Source organism: Tachysurus vachellii, chromosome 8 (genome assembly GCF_030014155.1).
Source record: "Tachysurus vachellii isolate PV-2020 chromosome 8, HZAU_Pvac_v1, whole genome shotgun sequence".
Classification (NCBI taxonomy): domain Eukaryota; kingdom Metazoa; phylum Chordata; class Actinopteri; order Siluriformes; family Bagridae; genus Tachysurus; species Tachysurus vachellii.
In genome coordinates this window covers 1,002,501-1,025,000 of record NC_083467.1, presented here as the reverse complement: position 1 = coordinate 1,025,000, position 22,500 = coordinate 1,002,501, and the positions used below count along the sequence as shown (strand labels likewise).

The 22,500-nt window shown below is 43.6% G+C and overlaps 2 protein-coding genes across 5 annotated transcripts in view; both read left to right on the top strand.

The window, feature by feature from the left end:
• ptpn4a (protein tyrosine phosphatase non-receptor type 4a) overlaps nt 1-13,462 on the top strand; it is a 54,452-nt gene extending 40,990 nt beyond the window's left edge. The window contains exons 17-28 of the mRNA XM_060875670.1: nt 1,501-1,654; nt 3,240-3,323; nt 3,435-3,491; nt 3,658-3,814; nt 4,813-4,979; nt 6,582-6,672; nt 7,232-7,293; nt 7,374-7,520; nt 8,694-8,822; nt 8,972-9,120; nt 9,346-9,481; nt 10,400-13,462. Coding sequence (XP_060731653.1) covers nt 1,501-1,654; nt 3,240-3,323; nt 3,435-3,491; nt 3,658-3,814; nt 4,813-4,979; nt 6,582-6,672; nt 7,232-7,293; nt 7,374-7,520; nt 8,694-8,822; nt 8,972-9,120; nt 9,346-9,481; nt 10,400-10,483 — 1,417 coding nt within the window. The 3' untranslated portion in view covers nt 10,484-13,462. The remainder of the gene's footprint in view (nt 1-1,500; nt 1,655-3,239; nt 3,324-3,434; nt 3,492-3,657; nt 3,815-4,812; nt 4,980-6,581; nt 6,673-7,231; nt 7,294-7,373; nt 7,521-8,693; nt 8,823-8,971; nt 9,121-9,345; nt 9,482-10,399) is intronic.
• A 2,587-nt stretch (nt 13,463-16,049) lies between these two features.
• Nucleotides 16,050-22,500, top strand: part of epb41l5 (erythrocyte membrane protein band 4.1 like 5) — a 38,509-nt gene continuing 32,058 nt past the window's right edge. For all 4 annotated transcript variants that reach the window (XM_060875668.1, XM_060875666.1, XM_060875667.1 and 1 more), the window contains exons 1-4: nt 16,050-16,215; nt 17,545-17,751; nt 21,250-21,354; nt 22,392-22,434. In XM_060875668.1, coding sequence (XP_060731651.1) covers nt 17,572-17,751; nt 21,250-21,354; nt 22,392-22,434 — 328 coding nt within the window. In that variant the 5' untranslated portion in view covers nt 16,050-16,215; nt 17,545-17,571. The remainder of the gene's footprint in view (nt 16,216-17,544; nt 17,752-21,249; nt 21,355-22,391; nt 22,435-22,500) is intronic.

Here is a 22,500-nt window from a genome sequence, read left to right as displayed (position 1 = left end):
TTCAGATACACCGAGGTTCAGATACACAGAGGTTCAGATACACAGAGGTTCAGATACACCGAGGTTCAGATACACAGAGGTTCAGATACACAGAGGTTCAGATACACAGAGGTTCAGATACACCGAGGTTCAGATACACAGATACACAGAGGTTCAGATACACAGAGGTTCAGATACACCGAGGTTCAGATACACAGATACACAGAGGTTCAGATACACCGAGGTTCAGATACACAGAGGTTCAGATACACCGAGGTTCAGATACACAGAGGTTCAGATACACCGAGGTTCAGATACACCGAGGTTCAGATACACCGAGGTTCAGATACACAGAGGTTCAGATACACAGAGGTTCAGATACACAGAGGTTCAGATACACAGAGGTTCAGATACACAGATACACAGATACACCGAGGTTCAGATACACAGAGGTTCATTGCCTGTTATCACATTTCACTATTAGACTTTCATTTCATTTTACAGTGATTAATTAATGTTAAAAAAAACTGTACACTTAATTATATAACTTAATTTTTTTAATTATAAAAATCTTGCAAAATTCTTTGTGGGCTTTTCCACATGGTGTAATGTGTTAATAAATGAGTGAAAGGAGACTCATTAAATATTTTGTGGACCACAATTACATATCTATTTAAAGCCTGACTGCTGATTGTTTCTGCCTCAAGACTGTGTGTGTGTGTGTGTGTGTGTGTGTGTGTGTGTGTGTGTGTGTGTGTGTGTGTGTGTGCGTGTGCATGTAAGTGTGTGTGTGTGTGTGTGATGTGATGTGTGTGTGTGTGTGAGATGTGTGTGTATGTGTGAGATTTGTGTGTGTGTGTGAGATGTTTGTGTGTGTGAGATGCGTGTGTGCATGTAAGTGTGTGTGTGAAATGTTTGTGTATGTGTGAGATGTTTGTGTGTGTGAGATGCGTGTGTGCATGTAAGTGTGTGTGTGAAATGTTTGTGTATGTGTGAGATGTTTGTGTGTGTATGTGTGTGTGTGAGATGTTTGTGTGTGTGTATGTGTGTGTGTGTGTCTGTGACATGAAGGTTGCTCACAGAGACAGCAGCAGAGCAAACGGTTTCTGAACACAATCTGTGTGTTATATTCTTTGTTCTTCTCTGAACTGACTTTACATTATAAAAGTAAACAGATCTCAGAGGAATTGGGGTTAAGAGGCTTTCCCAAGAGCACAATGGCAGTAGGCTTTAGCCTGGATGCCAGCTGGCATGCAGCGTGGCATATGCCAAGATTGCTTGTGCTCCTGTCACCCCATCCTGTGCTATTGGGCTTTATGTAGCACTTCCTCAACATAAACACACTACATGCTGACAGAGCTGGAACAATTTGTTATGTAATGTACTCGTGTATAACGGAGCCATCGGCGCTCAGGAGGTTCGATGAAGAAGAACATTGCTGTGTATCTTCTAACGAATCACATACAGTAATTGCAAAGCTTTGTACTGACCTGTTATTATGGTCTGGTATTTTTTCCTCAGCTCTCCCGAACGTGTCGAAGGGCCACCTCCGGCCCTGCCACCCAAACAGTCCAGGAAGAACCTGAGTCAGCTCATCCTCTCACGCTCTCAGCAGGAGCTGGACAACCACATCAACGAGATGTACGACGTCCCGATGGCAACAGACAAGACGGCGGTATGTAACAAACACGTAGCACAAAATACAAATACACAACCTCACACAGTAACCCAGGAGTGTGTTAATTAGATGATTGCTGTATTGGAATCGCTGGACACAAAATAGTGTGAGGACTTAAAGACTTTTGCTCAGTTGATGGTGTTTCTCAGCATTTTAGACTTTCTTGGTTTATTAAATTTAGTAAAATGTCTGTTCTACTGTTGAGAGATGATTAGCTCGTATCCTGGAGTGGCTGGAGATTCAAGACCATGTGCCGTCACTCACCCACCGTTCAGAGAGACACAGCGAGTGTCCCTCTGTCTCATTACGAGTGTGTGAGAGCTCATGTATTCAGAAGAGGAAGGACAGGGTGTGTTACTCTGCACCGTGATGCTGTTCATGGCTTCACCCGGCTCAAAGGATGCACATGTTTTGTAGGTGCTGCGAGATGCTTCACCCTCATTTATTATCTGATAGCTTGTGATAAGAGAGAGACTAGAAGTTACTAGAAGACACCAAATGGTGGAGAAAATTGGCAGGGAAGAAGTCATTAAATTAATATTCTAGTAGTGTTAGGATGGACGTCCACACCTGCGGTCTCACTACGTCGAGAAACAGAAAACTTACACTTTGTTTTCTCAGCAAGGGTCAAAATGAATAAAATTAGCAAGTGATGCTCTGCAAAACCTGACAAACCAAATATCAGGCTTGGAGCAAAATAATCCGGATTCTCTTTTTATTATCCTTGGAGACTTTAACAGAGCAAAACTACAGTAATACTCGAACTTCCAAAATACAGACAGCATATAAATTGTCCTACAAGAGAGAAAAATACACTGGATCATTGGTACACACTTCTGAAGGATGCATATGGCTCTGTACCCAGGGCAGTCTTAGGGAACTCTGATCACTGCTTGGTCCATCTTATTCCAACATAGAGGCAGAAACTAACATCTACTAAACCTGTAGTATAAACAGTGAAGAGATGGAGCAGTGAGGCAAAGCAGGAACTACAAGACCTAATGGCCTAATGGTTAGAGAGTCTGACTCCTAACCCTAAGGTTGTGGGTTCGAGTCTCGGGCCGGCAATACCACGACTGAGGTGCCCTTGAGCAAGGCACCGAACCCCATCAACTGCTCCCTGGGCGCCGCAGCATAAATGGCTGCCCATTGCTCCGGGTGTGTGTTCAAGGTGTGTGTGTTCACTGCTGTGTGTGTGTGCACTTTGGATGGGTTAAATGCAGAGAACGAATTCTGAGTCTGGGTCACCGTACTTAGCCGTACGTCACTTTCACTGTCACTATCACTTATTGACTGCACTGAGTATCTTTGAGGCTGAAACTGACAGATTATATGAACTGACTGACACCGTGACATCTTACATCAGTTTACATCTTACATCTGCAAATACAGTAACAACAAGCCATGGTTCACTGCCAAACTGGACCCCAATCACACACACACACACACACACACACACACACACACCCTGTTATAGTTGCTTGACAGTGAAAATATGGAAGTGTTTTAATTTACACCAGTAGATTGTGTTTTTAAAGGATTTCATCATGTCATTGTGTGAAGTTGCCTTTCTTTCCTTCAGCTCAACGGCGTCGTTCCTCACGATAATCTCGTTCTGATCAAGATGAATCCAGATGAAAACGGCAGGTTTGGATTTAACGTTACGGTAAGAATCTTTCACACGTTAGGTTTAATTTATCCAGAAAGACAACAGTGATTGATTCACGGTTACTGTATCTCACACACACTTAACTAACGTCTGCCCGAATGCTTGTAGGGGGGCTATGATCAGAAGATGCCCATCATTGTGTCTCGAGTGGCTCCAGGAACGTCAGTAAGGATTAATCATATATATTTATTAGGAACACTTTGATTTCTTCTGACTTTTATTAAATCAAGCTGTTATTATTGGGTCAGTGACAAAGCACCGACGGGTTTTAACGCCGTAGTACACATGGTTCGAGAACTGAATTACTCTTCTGTTCCCTTCCTCCTCGCAGGCTGATCTGTGTGTGCCGCGGCTGAACGAGGGCGATCAGGTCGTTATGATAAACGGCCGTGATGTTTCTGAGCACACTCACGACCAGGTGGTCATGTCCATCAAGTCCAGCTGTGAAAGCCACTCAGGGGAGCTCGTCCTGCTGGTCAGGCCCAACGGTGTGTGCTGGCTCGGATTTCAACCCTGCAGTGTGTGTGTGTGTGTGTGTGTGTGTGTGTGTACTTTGTTTGCGTATCTGTGGTGTATACACTCTCAGAGCACTTCATTAGTAACCCCCGGACACCTACGTATATCTAATCAGCTGATCACATGGCAGCAGTGCAGCGTATAAATTAAACATGGTGGCATAATTCCTGGTGCCAGATGAACCGCTGACCTCCTCACATTTTCTCATAACTTTAGATCAGTTTAGGAGTTCAGTGTTTCTCCGTGATCCTTTCGGTCATCGGATCCGGAAGTGGTAGAAGGTCAGAATGAAAGAAAGAGCCGTCTGAAAGATGAACGATACACTTATCTCAACACTGACCAGAGTTTCCAGCATCATTTGGAATCCACGTCATGAACAACCGAACAAAGGACGAACTTACCTGGAATTATTATTATAGCGTTTCTAATTAAGTGTTCAATCAGTGTGTCAGCCACATTTCCACCAGGTAAACCAGGGTCATGAGTAGCTCCTGGATGATTATACAGGAGCTTTATTTAGTTCTTGAAGGTACCAGAGTGGATGAGGAACAGAAGAGAATGAGTGTGACTTGTGTGAGAGATTAGAGTCTAACACAACCAGTGAAGTGATCTGAAGCGTTGCGTTAGTTCTGTGGAGCGTCTCATGTGTTATGGTTCGTTAACACAAACCAGGAACTTGTACAAGAACTCTTTAGTTCCACAAAGTACCTTATTTCACTACAGTATATTTGATTCATGTGTAGAAGTAAAATAAATCCTGGAAATTGGCATATTATCATTAATCTATCTCAATTGCACCATACTGGTCCTAGAGCAGTTCCTTCTTGATTCCTTTGTTGAATTATTTATTGATTGATTGATTGATTGATTGATTTTAAAGCGTGAACTTTCTTTTGTCTTTTGAATCACCTCTATAAAACCTTTATATCTCAGTTCCTCTGTTTGTCTAAACTGAGTGTTTTCTCCTTAGCAATCTACGATGTGGTGGAGGAGAAGCTGGAGACGGAGCCCGATTTCCAGTACATCCCGGCCAAATCGCCCTCGGACGCTTCAGAGCTGGATCAGGATGCCTGGAGAGACTCCATGCAGCAGCTGAAAGAAGGTCTGAGCAGTGGAGCTCTGCTCGCTCAGTTCGATGTGAGTCTGGCACCGACACTGGAGGAAAGCTTCATCAAAACGGATTGATTAACAGCACCGATGTATCCGGTCGTGTTGTTCTTTAACTAGAGCGTGTGTTATTTAAGCCTTAGTGTGGTCTCTGGTTCGGTTTTTGTTTTTCTGAAAGACAAAAACAGCTCCACATGAACATGTCTGAAGCTCTGAGGTTTAATGATCAATCAGATCAGAGGTCGTTTACTGACAGTCGAATTAAATAGTTGAAAAATCCTGGATCAGAAACCATGAACTTAGAAACATGGCTCTGGTTCAGGAGACCTTTTTTTTTTTTTTTTTTTAAACACAAACCAGCGTAACTTGTGTAGCAGATGCAGTTTGTTGCGAAATAAATTCGTCAATTATTTACCTCGAGGCGGCTCGTCGAGTCGGAGAGGAAAGTTTTTTTTTCCGCCGACTTTCGTCGATTTAGTTTGATTTATTCTCAAGTTGTTTGGACAGAAAAGTTTTAAAGGTTGTCATTGTTAGTTCTGTAGAACCGGATCTTCTTCCTCGGAGTTACGTAGCCCTTAAAATATAAGCTTAAAGCAGCACCGAAGCTCTGGCGTGTTTCAGTGATGGTCCATAGCATGTAAATATTGTAGAGCTACGAGACCTTCAGTGCTGCTTTAAGCTTCACACGAGGTCATGTAAACATAATGAAACAGCAACAAGGCGTTTCCCAGGATGTGACCGTATCTCCGAGTACTTCCTATTACTTCCTGTCTTTAATCAAACAGACTCCAATATCACTTCCTGTTTGATTGTGTGTGTTGACATATAGACCTTGTTCCAGCCGATTAAAGAATACAGACCTGGCAACCTTCGCTCTTTTTCCACAGTAGCTCCGTCTTTTCCTGTCACGTTGCGACAAACGATCACTTAATAGTAGGCAATAAAAAACAACAACAATGAACTGGAAACAGTAACAGCCTCCTGTATATCCTGCGGAAGCCCCGCCCCCTTTCTCCCATCTCACTTTAGCGGTATTTTGACTGTTGCTCCTGGGTTTATCAGGGATATCTGTTATAACATCTAAAATATAGGTAACTATAAGAAAGTCTTTTAGTCATGAAAGACAACAAAGACCTACCTATATATAAACAGGCCTACAGCGAGGTGTCGGATGTCAGGTGTCGTGAATAACTTTAACACTGATGATCGTTAGAAAGTGATTAAAAGAGTAAGACAGATATTCAGACGGTCTGATCAGCAGATCAACACTTCAGAGGCAAAACCGTGGCAGTTATTTCTGTTCCCTAAACATTTTTTTTTCTGTCCTCGCGAAGCATTTCATCTCTTTGGACGACTTCGTAAAGAAGATTTTCAGCCCGAACAGAACAGACGTGTGTTTGCTGTCGATTAAAAGAGTAGTAAAGGACCTCGGGGTGTATTTGTGTTACATGTTGTCTGTCGTTCTGTCCTGAGATCGATCTAACTAGGTTTGTTAAATATAAAGCTCCACATGTTAAAGGACTCCACTCTGGTACAGAAGGCTCAGGGTTATATAAGTAAGGCTTGGTTATGGAGGGATTAAAGGATTTTCACTGATGGACGTGTTTTTTTTATTTATTTATTTATTTGCAGCAACTCTACCGTAAAAGGCCTGGAATGACCATGTCATGTGCCAAGTTACCGCAGAACATCTCTAAAAACCGCTACAGAGACATTTCACCTTGTGAGTATCCTTGTATCCGTACAGTTTCTGTCACAGCTAATAACACACTAATACCAGCTCCGATCGTCTTCCGATTGATGAAGATTTTGGACCTCCACTGAGACGAGAGCGACTCTGTGAGAACCCTGAGGCATCTAGAGATCTACCAGCTCCAGTCGGTCTCTGCGATACTAAAGAGGAGATGTGAACTCCATGTGATCTTTTACATCATTACGACATTTATCAGACTGTATATTTATAATCACACCCCCAGTGTCACCCAGATGAGGATGAGGTTCCCCTTTGAGTCTGGTTCCTCTCAAGGTTCCTTCCTTTACCATCTAAGGGAGTTTTTCCTCCCCACAGTCACCTGAGTCACCTCAGACTTGTTCATTGGGGATAAATACATACACATTGTGAACTAAATCTATCTAATATTAATCTTGAATTTTGTATTATATTAATCTTTATATTATTCTTTATAATAACCTTTTGTTCTATGTTCATGTTCTGTAAAGCTGCTTTAAACTTGAATTGAATCGAACTAATATTCACCACACGTTTGTACTGTTCTCCACAGACGATGCCACACGTGTCATATTGAAAGGCACAGACGACTACATCAACGCAAACTACATCAATGTGAGTTCTTAACGAATTGTTTTCGATCGGTCAGTTATCCTAAACCTTCTGGAGTTCATCGAGTATCTCAAATTTTTCAGATGGAAATTCCCGCGTCCAGTATCATCAACCGATATATCGCCTGCCAGGGGCCTTTACCCAATACATGCACCGACTTCTGGCAGATGACATGGGAGCAGGGCTCCTCCATGGTGGTCATGCTCACCACTCAGGTGGAGCGAGGCCGGGTGAGTGTGTCCTTCTCGTTCTCGCAAGGTTCACACTTTTATTTCTGCTGGTTTTTGGAATGTGAAGTGTTTCTGTCCAACAATCAGGACACAGTCACCAGAACCTCTTTCTCTTTCCCCATATAAAATATTAACTTCTAGGTCTGTGACAGCTATTTTACACCTTTGGCTCATGTCGTTGTTCATTCATTTCCACTATTTATTTATTTATTTATTTATTTATTTATTTATTTATTTATTTATATCTATACATCAACAAAAACTAATACAAGGAACAATTAAGGAGCCAAGATCTTTCTGCCAGAAGCTATTTGAGATCTCCAGCACTTTTTTCTATGGAGATATCAGACATTTGACACTGCTGACACCGAAATAAACACACACACACACACACACACACACACACATATATATATATATATATATATATATATATATATATATATATATATATATATATATATATTAATTTTCATGGTCTAATCATTGGATAGTCAAAATTTCATGAAAGCTTCCTGCATCATCCTCAAGAAGGATTGCTGTTGTTTTACTAGTTTGTGAGCAATAGCGCCCCTAGTGGTGAATTTTAACCAAACTCTTTAGACTGGTTTAGAACATGGTTTATTACTCACATGTAAATTATAACTTAGAGGTACTGTTTTTTTTTTTATATCTAATGAATGGTGATTGGACCAAATTTTTGGGAAGGAAGTATGATCAATGGTCATTAAAAAGAAGTTCACACACACACACACACACACACACCTATTGTACTGTGGGCTGCTGTTTAATCCCATAACAAAGTTATAATAGTAACAAACAGAAGAAAATGTGAAGCCATTATAGCGTCTATCCACTTTTAGTGCTTGGCCACTAACAAGCAGCCACTTTATAAAGGTCGAAGTTATTTTCAGTAAATCTTCCTGCTGCTTTTCACCTCCTTCCTGTAGATAAGACACACCAGCGTCCTGTTAAGTGAATATAAATGCCAGTTAGTGTGAGTCTAATATTATTATACGCGATCATTGACAAGTGAGAATTCAGTTCTAAATATTTTTCCCCAGCTGAAATAAAGAAGGAAGCAAACGGTTTCATGTTTCCAGCCGTACTGTATATACAGCCACAGCCGGTCTACTGAAGACTCCTGGATTAATCCCTGCTCTGTTCCTACAGGTGAAGTGTCATCAGTACTGGCCCCATCCCTCAGGTACTGCTGCCTTCGGTGGCTTTCAGCTTTCCTGTCATACTGAGGAGGGAAACTCTGCGTTCTTGGTTCGAGACATGACCCTTATTCACACGGAGGTAAAAAAGAAATGCATACTGAATAATCGAACACATTTGGGATCGCAAACGAACTCTTAAGTTCATGGGGTTTGATTTTACTGGTAAAATTTTACTCTATCTATAGTTTATCTCTTAAACACGCGAGTTATTGATTATCGTTGCTTCAGACGGAAGAAAGCAGGGATTTGACTCAGATCCAGTACTTGGCCTGGCCAGACCACGGCGTGCCAGACGACTCTACCGACTTCCTGGACTTTGTTGCTCTGGTGCGAAGTAAAAGAGCGAGAAAAGACGAGCCGGTTGTCGTCCACTGCAGGTAAAAGGGAGCGAGCATTCAGATCGTGGAAGGTTGTGTGTGTCCAGCAGCTCTGACTCTGTGGTGATGGTGGATGATAAAATGGTGGATTTCCACCATTTCACTGTTTTTATCTCTAATCTCTCTTGTGTGTCTCTCTTCCCTGTCTCTCTCTCTCTCTCTCTCTCTCACACACACACACACACACACACACTTTCCTCCCCTCCCTCCTGTCTCTCTGGCCAGCGCCGGGATTGGCCGGACGGGAGTGCTCATCACCATGGAGACAGCGATGTGTCTAATGGAGTGCAGCCAGCCCGTGTATCCGTTGGACATCGTGAGAACCATGAGGGACCAGCGAGCCATGATGATCCAGACCCCTGTGAGTCGTCTTTTCTCACACACACACACACACACACACACACACACACACACACACACACACACACACACACACACACACACCTATTGTTTATTGCTTATAGTGTTCTGTTAGTTGGCGCAATAATAATATAATATATATGAAATATACGTTGTTGTTTTTTTTAATACTAAATAAATTTTACACAAAAAAAAGAATTCAGTGTAGCTGTTGCTTATTATACGTTTGGGTTGTACTAAGAGAAAAGGGGCAGCAGAAACAGCGGGGCTAATTTAGTTATCCTGTGCAATGCCTTAATGAAGGCTGCTGGCTGGGAGCAGGGAGGCCACTAATTAGACAAGGGAACAGGAAAAGAGCTGATATTTCAGATATTTCAAAGTGCACCAGCACACACACACACACACACACACACACACACAGACGAACACTGTATTAGTTAATTTTTTGATTCATATGCCTTCTTAATGCATGGCTACTGAATGAGAACGAGCGGGCACGGTGGCTTAGTGGTTAGCACGTTCGCCTCACACCTCCAGGGTTGGGGGTTCGATTCCCACCTCCACCTTGTGTGTGTGGAGTTTGCATGTTCTCCCCGTGCCTCGAGGGTTTCCTCCGGATACTCCGGTTTCCTCCCCCGGTCCAAACACATGCATGGTAGGTTGATTGGCATCTCTGGAAAATTGTCCGTAGTGTGAGAGTGTGTGTGTGTGCCCTGTGATGGGTTGGCACTCCGTCCAGGGTGTATCCTGCCTTGATGCCCGATGACGCCTGAGATAGGCACAGGCTCCCCGTGACCCGAGGTAGTTCGGATAAGGTAGAAGATGAATGAATGAATCAGAACAGTCTTAATCTGCTCACACTGAGGTCTCCAGGTCACTCATGTGTACGCCTTTCTGTACGTCTGCACTTTCTCCTCAGAGCCAGTTCAAGTTTGTGTGTGAGGCCATCCTGAAGGTGTACGAGGAGAACCTGGCCAAGTCCACGCTCTACAAGTCTGACTAACAGAGACAACCAGCTTCCACCGTCACGTCACCGAGCTTCACCCGTCCATCCCCGGAACCAGCACCGCTGCAGGGTCTTGAAGAAGTGTGCTGTACAAAACGTTCTTTTATCACACAATGATCTCAGGTTGTTTTTTTTTTGTGTGGTTATTTTTAACGAGTGTGAGATTCGACTCCGAGCAGTTAGCATTAATGCCTTGTAGAGCGTGAGGGATAAATCATCATTCTTTAGGTCACATTCAGAGTGTGAGATCATTTGAGTAAAGCACACTTCTTCATCACAGGGCTGTGAAGACACAGAGGGGACGTGTTGGAAGAGAAGCTTACCTGAGCTCAGAGCTTACATGCTTACATAGGACATTTAAAACCAAGCACTTTTGCACTTTACACTGGCAACTGAACAATTCGCCAAGCTTCATGAAAAATGGGGGATTGGGTGGGGGGGGGACTAATACTTTTGGAGAATTGGAGTGTTCCGGGTTCATATGAAACCTTTTTCAGAGATTGCTGTGGTGCCATATATCTTAGTACACAAGGGCAGGCCCATGAGTGTGATTGATTTGCTGATAGACAACAAATTATCCACAATTTACGTTTTTAAGTTTTAATAAAAGATATTTATCGTGTTTTAGTTCCACTCACACACCCTGTCCGGAATTACGTCATTACTCCTATTACTGATGAGGACAGCAAGCATCTTGTTATCCTTCTTCCAGCGTAGGTAACGAGTGCTTTTTATTTATTAGCATCGTCGATTTTATTGTAATCCAAACAGGCAGGAAACCTAGAGCACTTTTGTTTCGTGTTACAAACCTTCAGCTTGTTATTTTTCTCCTCTCCTGTAATCCTGTGTCGCTCGGCTCAAATCTGATGGGGGGGGGGCAAAGTCTCGTTTAACGTACATCACTCAGAAGTTTTAAAGCTTAACACACAAAGCTGTCTTAACAAGAGAGTAAAGACTACTGTTGTTCTGGAGTGTGCGTGTGAGTGTGTGTGTGTGCGTGTGTGTATGTGCCTGTGTGTGAGTGTGTGTGCCTGTGCGTGAGTGTGTGTGCTTGAGTGTGAGAGTGTGTGTGTTTGCCTGTGTGTTTGCCTGTGTGTGTGCCTGTGTGTGAGTGAGGGTGTGTGTGTGTGTGTGCCTGTGTGTGAGTGTGTGTGACTGCCTGTGTGTGTGTGCCTGTGTGTGAGAGTGTGAGTATGTGCCTGTGTGTGAGTATGTGCCTGTGTGTGTGTGTGTGTGAGTGTGTGTGTGTGTGTGTGGGGACATGGTCATGCTCGTTTCCATTTGTGCCTCTACACGTTGCCTAACAGCACAGCCTTGTACACTTAACTAGCCGTGACTCCTGATCTCAGAGCCATAAGAACGGCCTCAGGACAAAAAGACTTTCTCCTTATTTTTTCCTGTCGGCTTTTACTGAGACCTCTAAACATTGTGTCCTCATATTCGAGGTCTGTATCTAGCTGTGCATGAAATAAATGATCACAGCTGCTAATGAGGAACACTCTTCTGTGTGTGTGTGTGTGTGTGTGTGTGTGTGTGTGTGTGTGTGTGTGTGTGTGTGTGTGTGTGTGTGTGTGTGTACTGAGACCTCTAAACATTGTGTCCTCATATTCGAGGTCTGTATCTAGCTGTGCATGAAATAAATGATCACAGCTGCTAATGAGGAACACTCTTCTGTGTGTGTGTGTGTGTGTGTGTGTGTGTGTGTGTGTGTGTGTGTGTGTGTGTGTGTGTGTGTGTGTGTGTGTGTGTGTGTGTGGATGTCAGACTGTGACTGTATGAGACTGTCTTGGTGTGTTCAGGTCTAACTTAGACTTTGGCATTCAACTGAATTATCTCGGGTCTGGTTCCAAATTGGCGAGTGACCCTTATGGTCCACCATGTCTCCTGTTTCCTTCCTGAGACGTCCTCTTTCAGCTACAATATGTATTGTACACTGAAACGTCCCTATTTTCTGCCTTACCTGCTCAACAAGCCCATGTCCCATCGGTCAGGTCATACCGGAGACCGCAGATAAACAAAGGCTACGATCTACATGAAAGCGTATTAGACGTGTCGAGGTGATTAACACGTTCGTTCATTAAAACTTTCTGGAGGAACTGGCGGAATTGGTCAAACTTTATCTGGGTGATTGATATCGGATAATATTTTAACGATAATTTATAGCAAGGGGATTGATCAGACCTTCTCTGGGATCAAGCAGGATTAGTCTGAATTACTTCTTTAATGAGCAAGATTGATTGACAGGAGCGGGTGGGATCGGTTAAACATTTCTGCGTCAGTGGCCGGGATTGAATTTGAAAGTTGATGGGATGATAAACATGGCTGTGGTCAGGATCGGTGAAACGTACTGAAACTGTAGTGCAGGCTTTCTGATTTTATGGGAGCGCTCGTGATTAGTAAAATCTTCTGCAAATGGGATCGAGATTTAAACGCCGGTCTTCTGTACATCTGTATTTATCTCAGTTGCTCCAGGATGCTGCATCTCAGAGTGTGCTGTGAACTTCCCTCTGTCTCAGCTTGGGATTAGTCAAGTGTTTCTTTTTTTGTGTGTGTGTGTGTGTTTATTCTGATATGTTTGGAAGCAGGTTTCAGGACCAATCGCTACGCTGTCGCCGAATGTAGAGTAAGAAAACAACCCAGCAAATAATTCAGGTTTTTATTGTACTTTGTTGTTTTTATCAGAAATAACTCTATAAATAAATAAATAAATAAATAAATAAATAGATAGATAGATAGATAGATAGATTTCTCACGCCTCGCTGAAAAGGACGGCACTTTTTAACAGAGACGGTCATAGAAGCTACTAAATACGCAATTTAGCATTTCTAAAGATGTCGACATTTTCTATTTATCTTTTTTTTTTCTTTCCCTCAAGTTTTCCTGCGAAAGAAAGTCCTTAACTTTGTGCCACTTGTTTATTTTGTAAATATTCTACAGTGTGAATATGATGTATATTAAAATATCTTTAAAATAAAAGCAGAATGTGTGACGTTACTTTTTTGGGTTGCTTCAATTCCATCAGGTTTCCTTTCTCTGTGCTGTGGAAATAACTCGGTTCCTCTTCAGGTTCCTGAAAGGTTTTAGTTGGTCTGAAGCTTTAATCGAACCCAAAGGTCATCTGTTCACTTCACTCGTCCTTTTTAATTCCCGTCTTTCCGTTTCTACTCTTCTACTATCTTTATTTAATCCTCCTTATAGATTCATTTTAAAATCCAGAGTTAAAAAACTAATGCAACTAAAATTCTGTGTAAGGTTCTGAGCAGAGGGAAACGCTCAGGTCTCACACTGAAAGCCAACAGAGTCCTGACTCTCCTTTCCAACCTGGAGCAGCAGGGGAACTCCAGTACTCAGGGTTTACCTCCCACTCATGGTCCAGCTTTGGCCCCCTCTGCTGGAGCAGAAGTCGTGAAGGATCTCAGGATGTTTGTGGGTTCATAAGAACGAGTGAGTGGATTTAAGGCAACTTCACTAAATGCTCCTGCTGCTTGCTATTCACAACATGAATCAGAAGCTCCTGAGAAGCTCCTGCAGCAACCAAGCTGAGGAAACCGATTGATTTCCCAGTGGTGTGTTAGACGTTCCTCTACATTTTGCTTTACTAATGGGTTTTGACTTCTTCCTTTAGGGCTGAGCTTAAATAGATGGAGTTTTTTACTTGTATTCTAAACCTCCAGGAGTCTGGAGTCACAAGACATCTGACCATCACACTTGTTCTTTTTTAACATGCCGTTTACTTCCACTTTATTTGCTGCTATAATAATCTCTACTCTTCTGTGAAGGCTTTCCTCTAGATCTTAGAGCAGGTCTGTAGGGATCAGTGATCATTCAGATACAGGAGCTTTAGTGAGATCAGACACTGATGTTGGGATGTTGAGGAGACTCCAGTTCATCCCAAAGGTGTTCAGTGGGGTAGAGTCAGAGTCAGGGCTCTGTGCAGGACACACAAGTTCTTCCTCTCCAACCTTCACACACACTGTGTCTTCATGGAGCTCTGTGCTTTGTGCTCATTGTCATGCTGGAACAGGGTTTGAGTTCCTAGTTCCAGTGAAGAAAAATGAAAAGCTACACTATACAGAGGTCAGGCGTTCACAAACCTTTAGTTATGTATTGGATCTTTATGTGATTTTTATTTGTTCTACCAGATATTGGAATATCTTTACATCATCAGAGTTTATCTTCAAAACAAAGCCATGCAGTTTTCTCAGCTTTTTCTCCACATTTGATCATCAAAATTGAGATTTGTTCCTGCTCATTGATGTGCTCTGTCATGTTAGTCACACTCGTTGTTGCTCCGTCTTGCTCAATTACTGATATAACTGATAGAATTGCAATAAATGACCCCAGGCTGCTTCACACTGGTCCAAAAGAACCTGTTTCTGAATCTGGTTGGTTTCCTTCAGGTGAGAAGATCTTTCAGAGGGACCAGTGGGTGGTGCTGTAGCAAAATCCATCCATCTCTCATGTGCACCTGGACAGAATGATTCATTACTCAATGATCTCTCTAGATTTATCTCTCAGCCCCCAGAGGTTTACATATTAAATGTGTTTTTTTACTATTATACTAAGTGTTTTTATATTATTTATTATTTTATTTGCCCAGTGGTGACACAAAATGATTTTGATTTAAAAAGGTGATTTGTATTAACTAAATGTGGTTATGGGGTGGAATTAGATAGGGTGAGGTGGGTTTGGGTGAAGTGAGGTGAGGTGGGATGGGTTAGGGTGAGGTGGGATGAGGTGGGTTTGGATGAGGTGGGATGGGATGAGGTTGGTTTGGGTGAGGTGAGGTGGGTTTGGGTAGGGTGAGGTGGGATGAGGTGGGTTTGGATGAGGTGAGGTGGGATGGGATGAGGTGGGTTTGGGTGAGGTGAGGTGAGGTGGGATGGGATGAGGTGGGTTTGGGTAAGGTGAGGTGAGGTGGGTTTGTGTGAGGTGAGGTGGGATGAGGTTGGTTTGGGAGAGGTGAGGTGAGGTGGGTATGGGTAGGGTGAGGTGGGATGAGGTGGGTTTGGATGAGGTGAGGTGGGTATGGGTAGGGTGAGGTGAGGTGAGGTGGGTTATGCTGAGGTGAGGTGGGTTATGGTGAGGTGAGGTGAGGTGAGGTGGGATGGGATGAGGTGGGTTATGCTGAGGTGAGGTGGGTTATGGTGAGGTGAGGTGAGGTGAGGTGGGATGAGGTGGGTTTGGATGAGGTGAGGTGGGTATGGGTAGGGTGAGGTGAGGTGAGGTGGGTTATGCTGAGGTGAGGTGGGTTATGGTGAGGTGAGGTGAGGTGAGGTGGGATGGGATGAGGTGGGTTATGGTGAGGTGAGGTGGGTTATGGTGAGGTGAGGTGGGATGGGATGAGGTGGGTTATGGTGAGGTGAGGTGAGGTGGGCCGAATTTCAGGAATCTACTTTAAAATAACAATAATAATAATAATAATAATAATAATAATAATAATAATAATATGAAACCAACAATTAGCATTCCTTATTATCGACGCGGGCCCTTTAAATGCAAATCAAATGTATGTGACGTAATTTCCTGGCAATGGGAGAGTAAAAAAAAAAACCTCCTACATTTGTGTGACTTTGGGATTGAGGCTGAAGTTGTTTGTGACTGAAGCGCTGTGTTTGTGTAGCTGCTGTGTTTGTGTAGCTGCTGTGTGTTATAATGACGGACTGTAGGTGCAGCGCGGTGCTGTGACACCATTGTGTTTGTCTCCGTGACCCAAACCGGCCGCTGCCGTGAGTATCGCTTTGTCTCCATATCAACAAGTTCGCCTCAGGCTGCTACATGGCTCTTCTTACCCGTACTCAGGACAAGTCCCGCCTCCTTACACAACGGGATGTAGTTCTGCACTACAATTGGTCGACTGGGTCTGTGGGTGACTAATTAGCCAATCATCGCGCGGGAGGCAGGTCTGTCCTGAGAACGGGTGGGAAAAGAATAACGCGCTTTGTATTAAAGCAGCTCGAGCGCTTTGCTGTTCTATTGTAGACTAAATAAACAGCTAAATAATGAAATGTGAAGGAAAACAAACTTATAGTCAGTTAAAGCTGTTTGGGATGCTTGAGAATACGACAAGTATTGAGTTAGTCCTGTTTTTGTTTTTCTCACTTATTTATCTACGTCGCAAAAATACAGTGTTTTTAAATGTTATTTATTAGTTATTTGTTTTTATAGAAATAATAGAATTCATATAGAAACTGTAGAGTTGATTGGTTTGTTGTGTTCTTGTAGAAAAATACACGCTTGTTTGTGTAACTGGTCAGAATGAGGCAGGTGAAACAAGTGTATGGGGCCTAAAATACACCCCTGAGGTCTTTAGACAGTTTACACACACACACACACACTGACACACACACACTATTCAGGTACACACACATGTGTAACACCAGATATCTTCTAATAAACTCATTTACATATGCATTGCATCTTAGTGGTTATTTGCATATCAGCTTGTTTTCCATGATGTTTTTTTTTTACTCTAGAAATAGAATGAAATAAAGTTTCTCACTATAGAATTGAATGGATTAGTTATTAATGAACCTCTTTCTTATTAAAGGTAGGAGGTACCAAAAGCACCGTTCGCTATATATATATATATATATATATATATATTTATATATGTTTGTGAGTTTGTCAGGGATGCAGAATAAATATGTAGTCAAAGGAAATTAAGGCGAATGAAATGTTTAGATTTACAGAATTAACACTTTTATTGATTGTAATGAAGCCCAGAAGAGAAACGCACAGGCAGGAGAAACCGTCGGGATCAGCGATCGGTCGCTGGGAAACCGTGGTGATTAGTGATCAATCTACACTGATCACCGATCGGTTGTTGTGACATCAGCGCTAACAAAGTAGCTGTCAGTATTAGCTAAGTTCATCTCAGGTCATGTTGAGTTGTTTGCGGGTTTTTGTAGAATTACACTGCACTATTTTCTAAATACAGAATAGTACAGAATAAAAACAGTACCTTGTCGTAGCAGAAGCCCGTGTTCCAGCCCGGTGCAGGTCGCTCGTATATGTACGTGAGGAAACTCACATTCTTCTCTTATCATCTCTTACAGGTTGGACCACATTAGCACATTAGAGTCATGCTGAGCTTCCTGCGACGGACTCTGGGCAGGCGTTCAGGCCGTAAACATGCTGAAAAAGCTCGGCTGCGGGAAGCCCAGCGCGCACAAACGCACATCCCAGCAGCCGGAGACGCCACGTCCATCATCACGTGCAGAGTGTCGCTGCTGGACGGCACGGATGTCAGCGTGGACTTGCCGGTAAGGACCTTTCTGTTTGGTCATTTTGCAGAGTTAATCACCAGGTAGCTGTTATTGTAGGAGTGAGCTGTGATGGGGCACCGATTCAGTGTCTAATCTGCGTTTGTGTGGGTTTTCTGATTGTGTTGATGTTTTGTTCCATTCAGGCTGTTTCTCTCCAGCCGTTTAATGTTTACAAGCCATGACAATCATTTATAACTTGTCCTCCATTTATCTAGATAGTTTCCTGGAACTAAAAAAATGTCCTGATGTCTTGTACTGAATCTGTCCATAAATGCAGCATGTTTGTGACCGGAGCAGGGAGGCGACTGTTTTTTGTGGAGTTCCAGCTTCAGCATTTTAACAGAATAATGAGTTTTGTCTTTCCTGTCGTTCTTCACAACTCAGGCCTGTCTGCTTATACAGTGTATAGTGAGTTAGTGATCTATAGTTTGGGAATCACATTGACAGTCACATGGCTAGCAAATGAATCCAAAATGACTCCCAAATATGACATCATAATAAAAAAATCAGCATTTTTAATGGTACTAAAGTATGGAGCTGGTGACACCTTCTAGTGTTGGCCAAGTGTTTTAGAAGGGCTTAAGCCAAGGGGATGACAAAGTACCTGGAGAAGGTTCTGTGTGGAACCAGAGAGAACCTGTTGGTAAGACATCCAGCTCTACGTCACTCCCACCTTAATGTCCTACCGGCATCCAGATCTGAGATCTGAACCTCAGAATGATGACATTGTTTACCAGCCTGGACGGGGAAGTTTCTACACGTCTGATGCTCAGATGATGTTACCAACACTGAAACACACTCCTACGCAAGACATTTACAGGAGGTGCGTGGGGACAAGTCTGTGACTGTGTTTGAGGCCACAGGCCAAACATGAACCTGATGACCAAGTCTGAAAAAATCCAGGGACCTAGAAATGGGTTAGTGCAACAGTGTTGAGCGATGAAAAGTAAAACGAGACATGGAGCGGAGATGGTTGTGTTATCTAGTCATGATCACTGAGCTATGGCTAGGACATTTGTGTGTTTCACCACAATACACTTGGAACTCCCAGCTAGGAATAAATAGTGAGGAGGACTCAGTGTGCTCTCAGAACAGCCTCAGGTGTCATTAGTCTGGATTCCACAAGGTGTTGAGAACGTTCCTCTGAGAATCTGATCCATGTTGTTGTGGTTCGTCACATTTATGCTGTGAATCTCTCTTTATACCACATTCTAAAAGTGATCCATCGGATTCAGATCTGGTATCCAGAAGATCCAGCCGAACTACTGAGAGGTCACTTGTGTGACAAAGTCTGGTGTGTGTAAATATTACAGAAGATTCAGAAATCAGCCCAAGACCTACAACTCGACATTCAAGTCCTTCTGATCACTTTCCCCCATTCTGATCTGTTACGTGAACATTAAAGTTCTTTCCCTGTTTCTGATTCTGCTGCTACATGATTGGATGATTGATAGATGTTCCTGAATGTCCAGGCGTTCCTAATAAAAGGAGCTGGTAATAATATCCAGTGTACATTAAGCAGGCTTCCAGTCTAATGTGTGTTTGTTTAAGGTGGGCTGCATGCCAAAGAAGCTAACGAGCAGCACCTAGAACTTCTGGAGAAGAAGCATTACTCCACTGTGGACGTTACTGTGTGTAGATAGGAATCGTAAGAGTTTAATCGGCCCAAGTCTGAACTGGGCTTAAGGTTTATAGCTGTAGAGGCTCATGTGTGTTTACATGGCAGTGCGATTCTTCTACCTTACAGGTGAAGATGAACACTTTAACTAGGACTTTATCTTGGACTAATATTCACCAACACCTTACATCATCATGTGACCTTCACTTCTGAGCTGCTTCCAAATGTTCAGCAACGTGCTGAAGTTTCATTCGGAGTTCTACGTTACAGTTTAGCGACTGAACACAAACAAGAAGAGTGTTTTGGAAACATTTTATTTGACTAGGAAGCTAATTGGTATGTTGACTCAGCTGAGCACATTTTTTACTAGCTGTGGTTAGGAATCTTTGTGTTCATGAATTGAGATGCAGAGACTCACAATATGCTTCAGATTTGTTTAGATTTATCTGGGCAGACACGTAGTAGCACCAGCCTGAGGGTAGAATATCCTAGAAGTGCGTTGGCTGTACTTAATATTCCTTCTGTTCTCTGGACCACACGTTTCTTCCAGAGAGACCGTAGGCCTTTTTCAGAAGCATCTGAAAAACTAAATTATATATTTATATATAGTTTGTGTTAACATTTAGTGTTTTTCAGTCTGTTCTGTGTGTTTTTTCAGACCCACGTATTTTCCGTAGATTATACGAGTGTGTGAAGTTTAGTTTTCCAGCTTGGCTAAAGAATTCCACGGTCCATTTCTGCTTGACCTGCTGGTTGCACGTAAATCAGACTGAATTGCGTCAGCGATTCGCAGCCCGAGATCTCATGAACTTGCCAGCACAGCTTTCTAGATCCCATTGTGCCGTGTGATGAAAAGAGAGAGCCCTTCTTCAGCCTCGGGACATGCGGAGAAAGAAATAAAAGCCTGCCTGTAAATATCTCCAGCTGAACAAACATTTACAGTCTTTCCTGTGTATCTTAAAGGTGTCACTTGTCAAAGGGTTTCCATGGGATACATCTAAAGTACCCTTAAATGCCACACCGCTACCCTTCACCCAGTATGTGGTTGGCTCCGCAGCACAGCCGTGATTCACTAGTTTGACGTCTCGTCCTTCTTCAGAAGAGGAGTCCGGTCACATTCGAGGCTCCAGCATTCATGGGACATGGCAGTGAAGGCTGTATTTCTTCTGTCTGTAGCCTCCTGATGACCTGCATGCAGGAAGCAGGCTGAGGAATGTGGCTGCACCTCGGAAGCCAGATCGCTAGAAAGATCTCTGGAGAACAATGTGAGCTGGGAGTCCGCGGCTCGCTGGAGTGCACAATGGGGCCTTTGTGTGAATTCCTGCAGGCACGCCAAGGTGCTTTATCCACCATGCCAACTCTCTGTGGCCTGGACCAGCATCTTGTGTAGTCGCAGCACCGATCCACAGACCCACAGCTTCACACACAACACCCCGACTCACTACCTCAAGAAACCTAGAGATGGACAGTTACATTTTTATTATAAATTTATAGTTCAAGAGAATGTTTTGTTTACAGAAGGCTGTGAGTTTAATCCTCCATGCTGCTCGAACTCAACTATACACTGTACTGTGTGTGTGTGTGTGTGTGTGTGTGTGTGTGTGTGTGTGTGTATTCTGATATGCATACACATAAATACTCTCACACGCTTCTATGTATGTGTGTGTGTGTATGAGTGTGTATGTGTATGAGTGTGTGTGTGTGTGTGTATGAGTGTGTGTGTGTGTATTTTTTGCTGTGAAGTACATGATGTGTTGGTCTTTAGAGCTTCATCACACACTGATTTTACTCTAAACTGTCTGATGCTCATCACTCTTCCTCACCCATGATGAAGGTCTGAGCCTTCAAACATCTTAAGCTCCTTTGTGTCTGAACAGAAAAAAGCCAGAGGTGAGGAGTTATTTGACCAGATCATGTATCACCTGGACATCATCGAGAAGGATTACTTTGGGCTGCGCTTCATGGACTCAGCACAAGTGCCGGTAAGAGACCCAGCTGTAATGTCTGACACAGTGGACATGAAGGAGTGAAGACAGTGAGTTCTGGTGTAAAATAGTGTGGAGATTATGGTAGGAGAGAGGGGGGGAGAGGGGGAGGGGGGAGGGAGGGAGAGAGGGGGAGGTAGGAAGGGAGAGAGGGAGGGAGGGAGTAAAGGAGAGAGAGACCGGGGGGAGAGAGGGAGGGAGGAAGGGAGAGAGGGAGGGAGGGATGAAGGGAGAGGGGGGAGAGAGGGAGGGAGGGATGAAGGGAGAGAGGGAGGGAGGGAGTAAAGGAGAGAGAGACCGGGGGGAGAGAGGGAGGGAGGGAGGAAGGGAGAGAGGGAGGGAGGGAGGAAGGGAGAGGGGGGGGAGAAAGGGCCGGAGGGAGAGAGAGGGAGGGAGAGAGAGGGGGTGGGAGGGAGAGAGAGGAATGTGGGGGAGAGAAGAGAGAGAAACCTTCAGTTCTTCCATCCGCACTTGCTCTCTCTCGTGCTGTCTCTCTCGCTCTCTCTCTCTCTCTCTCTCGCGCTCTCTCGCTCTCTCTCTCGCGCTCTCACTCTCTCGCGCTCTCACTCTCTCGCGCTCTCACTCTCTCGCGCTCTCACTCTCTCGCGCTCTCACTCTCTCGCGCTCTCACTCTCTCGCGCTCTCACTCTCGCGCTCTCACTCTCGCGCTCTCACTCTCTCGCGCTCTCACTCTCACGCTGTCTCTCTCTTGCTCCATCACTGTCTCGCTCTCTCTCTGTCTCACTGTCTCTCTCTGTCTCACTGTCTCTCTCTGTCTCACTGTCTCTCTGTCTCACTGTCTCTCTCTGTCTCACTGTCTCTTTCTCGCTCACTGTCTCTCTCTCTCTCTCTCTCTCCCTCTCTCTCCCTCTCTCACTGTCTCTCTCTCGCTCTTTCACTCTCTCACTCTCTCTCTTGCTCTCTCTCTCGCTCTCTCTCTCTCTCTCTCTGTGTGTTTCTAATGAATTGTGCAGAATATTTCTCTATCTGATCTGATCTGATCTGATGAAGTCTGATCATTCCTGTCTCTGCAGCACTGGTTGGATGTGACCAAAAGCATTAAAAAGCAAGTGAAAAGTAAGCCGTCTGCTCGTCTCTGCTACACGTCGTTAACCTCACTAACTTTAAACATTTATTTTTTTT